This window comes from Paramormyrops kingsleyae, unplaced genomic scaffold (genome assembly GCF_048594095.1).
Source record: "Paramormyrops kingsleyae isolate MSU_618 unplaced genomic scaffold, PKINGS_0.4 ups341, whole genome shotgun sequence".
NCBI classification, from domain to species: Eukaryota; Metazoa; Chordata; class Actinopteri; order Osteoglossiformes; family Mormyridae; genus Paramormyrops; species Paramormyrops kingsleyae.
In genome coordinates, this window is record NW_027326278.1 from 25,643 (window position 1) to 30,048 (window position 4,406).

At 46.4% G+C, this 4,406-nt stretch overlaps 1 protein-coding gene across 1 annotated transcript; it reads right to left on the minus strand.

The window, feature by feature from the left end:
• Nucleotides 1–294: 294 nt before the first annotated feature.
• Nucleotides 295–4,350, minus strand: LOC140587553 (metal cation symporter ZIP8-like). Its single transcript, XM_072708797.1, has 3 exons — nucleotides 2,528–4,350; nucleotides 1,859–2,043; nucleotides 295–1,044 (listed from the first exon to the last, which is right to left on the minus strand). The coding sequence occupies exons 1-3, from the start codon at nucleotides 2,826–2,828 to the stop codon at nucleotides 895–897; spliced, it is 636 nt and encodes a 211-aa protein (XP_072564898.1). The 5' UTR covers nucleotides 2,829–4,350; the 3' UTR covers nucleotides 295–894.
• Nucleotides 4,351–4,406: the final 56 nt, after the last annotated feature.

Genomic DNA, 4,406 nt, shown 5'->3' on the forward strand with positions numbered 1-4,406 from the left:
GATATATTTGGTTATATACTTCATTAATAATTACAAATGACTATCTGATACTGACCTGTAAATAGCAGTGCTCGCCTACAGAGAGCAAGTTGGGGGAGATGTAAAGCGAATTTCCTGAGAGGGATCAATAAAGTATCTGTTATTATAGCCATTAATTTGCCTAAACATATTTTGGACAGCAGGAGGAAACCCATGAAAAATTCACTAGGAATCGACCCTCCTGTAAAGGAGAGAGAAATAATCTGCTTTGGCCAATGATTGTTACTGAATGAGGAATAAAGTCAGACAGACCAGTCAAAGGTCTGCGTGCTTTCATTTTCATCCGATTTCTCCCACCAGCTGTGTTGCTCCATGGGTTAAATGATAGTAGCACCTCAGATGATAAGATCCTGGTGTAGAGGAACAGCCATTTTAAAGGCAGAGTAAACATACTATAAAGAAACGTACATGTCATGTTATACATGATTTGCATATTCTACGTGAACACATTTGAAATACAGTCATAGTTTAAAACTCCAATAATGCTGAAAATCAAGAATTCATGGTTCGTCACCACTGCTTGCCCTCCTTACCGTAAGGAAAAATACATTGTTTGTCAACCAATGCAGAAGTTGTTTCAACATAAATCAGATGTTTGCATAGGGAGCAGTATAAGGAAGAACGTCAGGCCTTGGAGGTAATGTAAGCACTGTCATGTCACTTAAGGCAGTTTGGGGTTTGATTTGAGTTCTGCACACCGGCAATCAGAACTTGGCAAGTCTTTAGGCACAGCTCACAGCAGTGGGCTGGCGTTTGATAGGAGGGGCTGGGAAACCCTCCCCGTAATACCCTGTAGCAGCAGCGTGGGGGTGCTCTGTGCTGCCACAGGCTGAGTGGGGGCTGCAGCGAGGCCCCCTACCCCAGGCTGATATCCCCAGCAAACATGGTGATGAGCAGGATGATGGAGAAGCCGCTGAGCAGGCCGACATTCTGGATCAGGAAGAACAGCAAGGCGTTGCTGGTGGAACCCTCCTGCTCCTTCAGGATGCTGTTCATCTCGGGGAACTGAGCCAAAGAGAAGCTTTCTTTAGGGGAAGCAGCTTATTTCTGAGGGCACACCCTATACAGGATGCCAGCTCTTAGAAAGACACTAACGTGCTATGAGCAATTTATATGGGGGGCAGTGTGTGTCTCTGTGCCTGTGATCGGCAGGTCGCCAATTTGAGTCCTTGAGCGAGGCCCTTAACCCCCAGCTCCCTGGGTGCTGCTATGGGTGGCTGCCCTTCATGGCCAGCTTGCTCTCGCCTACAGAGAACAAGTTGGGGGAGGTGTAAAGAGAATTTCCTGAGAGGGATCAATAAAGTATCAGTTATTATAGCCATCAATTTGCCTAAACATATTTTGGACAGCAGGAGGAAACCCATGCAAAATTCACTAGGAATCGAACATTTTGGATATGTGCATCCATGGTTATATCCACTTATCTTACTTGGCGCTGGCTTCTAGTTTGGCGGCCACAGTGATTTCAGCACGTCTGATGACCTATTTTAACCTTTTTAATTCTTAATCTCAAGTTTTACGGTGCTGTATCCCCAGGTCAGATTCATGTGTACTTTGTACATTTGGTAATGAAAACTGATTCTGAGCAACCATTGAGTATTATTTTAGCTCCTTATTTTGTTGTCTATTGCCAAAATTATGACCTAATGGTTTAAATGTACATATCAATAAAATTCTTCCTGCTTTACTGTTATGAGAAGTCTTTGTGATTCCACTCGTATGATAATGACAAATTGTGATTATCAGGTACCTTTGAGGGCAGCCATAACCTCATAGCAATTTAGCTATATTTTGCTGCCTAGCATGATGTAACACCCACCATATCGGCCAGTGAGATGTAGAGAAACATGCCCCCGGCGACGGCGAAGATGACGTTGGGGGCGAAGCTGCCGCCCACCAAGACCCCCAGCACCAGGCCCACATAGCAGGACATTGCTGACAACATGTTGAAGAAGACGGCCTGGGGGATACTCATGCCTGCATTCAGCAGGATCACAAAGTCACCTGTAGGGTGAGCAAGAGCCATCAACTCGCCAAGCTTTCAACAAACGTCAATCAATCCAGATGTATTTTCATTCTGCTCCACCCACGTTTCCCATTGGTCAAAACATGACCGACCTGCTTTATTAGAAGAAAACATCAGTCACTTCCAACATGTGCAACCTCCAGAGTCGCTTCATTTCCTCAGCCAAAAAATGTATACATTGTAGAAATATTCTTCATAAACAGAACAGCTGAATAATAGGGGTCTCTGCCAAAATGGGACCTCAGTTAACCTTTTTGAATATTATTTAACAGTTTTAAACCACCCTGGTTGACAACTGCACTATTGTAGAGAACAGTGTGTGGCCTCTGACCATGTTAATGTGCCTCTGCTGGGGTAGATTTCTCTGAGACTGAGCCTTTGTTGGGCCCAGCATCTCTCAGGTATGTTTTCATGTCTGCTTTTGATAGGATAAGGTGAACGTAAGAGTGAGCCGTGTCTCACCCAGCTCATGCGGGAACTCCTCACAGATAATGGCGATGGAGCTGCTGAAGCCAGTGAGCACAGACACAGTAAACGATGCTCCAATGACCAGGCCGTCGATGAAGTTGTGTATCGCATCGCTCAGCGAGATCATCCACGCCACTGTCTTAATTTTGTGCATGGGCGGGCCTCGCAGCCAGCAGCAGTGGCCGTTGGACACCTGCACCTCCTGGGAGTGAAATTTAGAGAAATTAGGGTCACTGTCAGAGGTGGTCAGAAAGAACCTCGGGTCACTATCAGAGAAGGTCATGAAGAACTTCATATCACTATCAGAGGATCAGGAAGAACCTCTGGTCACTATCAGAGAAGGTCATGAAGAACTTCGTATCACTATCAGAGGATCAGGAAGAACCTCGGGTCACTATCAGAGAAGGTCATGAAGAACTTCATATCACTATCAGAGGTGGTCAGGAAGAACCTCGGGTCACTATCAGAGAAAGTCAGGAAGAACTTCATGCCACTAACAAAGCTAAAACAGAGAACAGGGGTGCCAGAATTATTAGCGTAGCAAAGTACAAGATTAAAAAGAAAGAAACAGCCATTTAAATGCATCCACACGGATAGTTTGGTAATTCACCTTAGAATGTTCTTGAACTGTACGTGGAGGGAAAGCGTAGAACCCAGAGGAAACCCCAAAACGCAGGAAGAACTCCACTCACATAGAGCCATGGTGGAGACGCAAACCACTGCACCACAGTGCCACCCCTTTTAAATACAAACTACACTCAGTGACAAAAAAGTAAAGCACCCAGATGGAGTGGTGTAAATGAAATGAATCTGCACATGTTGTTCATGTGACTGTATCGCAATAAGTATGATATCAGATCAAACGGACAACAGAGTTAGCAGTATGGGCACACTGCTGATCCCATGTCAGTAGGGTGAGGCACCCCTCGGGCCTGGATGCATGTGGCAATATGGTGCAGAAGGGAGTCGTACAGTCGTTGTATCCTCTCCTGTGGCAAGTCGGCCTACAGCTGTTGTAACTGGCCCTTGAGATCCTGCAGATTGGCACTGGATCTGAATTGACGTTCGAGCTGATCCCACAGATGTTCAATTAGGGAAAGATCGGGGGACCTGGCTGGCCATGGGAGGACCTCAACATGATGCAGGCAGTCCGTAGACACATGTGCCATCTGTGGATGGGTGTTGTCTTATTGAAAGATTGTACCAGGATGCTGTCTCAGAAGGGGAAAGACATACGGACGCAGGATGTCACTGACGTAGCGCTGTGCCGTCAGGGTCCCCAGAATCACTAACAGAGATGACCTGAAGTCATACCCTATGGCTCCCCACACCATGATGCCGGTGTGTCTCTCCACAACATTGGCAGGATTGGTCCTGTCCCCTTGGTGCCACCATACGCTCACATGACAGTCATCCATGGTAATGCAGAACCAGGATTCAACATGGAACGATGCCACTCATCATCAGTCCAAGCCTCCCGTTTACCACTTCAAACCCAGCTGTCTCTGTGTTGGTATTAACAGCAGCCTACGCATGGGACAGTGAACCTGTAGTCCGGCTGATGCCAGTCATCGAGACACAATGTGGGATGACATGGGGTGTTGTAGAGAGTCCAATACCTGTGTCTGGATGGCAGGCACAGATGTCATGGAGTTCTGTAATGCTTGACACTCAATACAATTATCCTCCCTTGGTGTGGTATGTCTTGGGCGATCGGAACCTTTTTGAATAACGTATGTGGTTCCAACATTGGGCTACTGTGACATCTGCATGCCCCACATGCTAGGCAATTGCATGATACGACCACCCAACCTCATGCAAACTCACAATGTGACTCCTATCAAATTCCGTGAAGTGCTGGTGATGCTGTCTA

Coding starts and splice junctions, on each gene's coding strand:
- LOC140587553 (XM_072708797.1), bottom strand. CDS start 2,828: ATGAAGTTCTTCATGACCTTCTCTGATAGTGACCCGAGGTTCTTTCTG. Junction 2,044..2,527: donor GGAGTTCCCGCATGAGCTGG/GTGAGACACGGC, acceptor CTCACCCTACAG/GTGACTTTGTGATCCTGCTG. Junction 1,045..1,858: donor ACATCTCACTGGCCGATATG/GTGGGTGTTACA, acceptor TCTTTGGCTCAG/TTCCCCGAGATGAACAGCAT.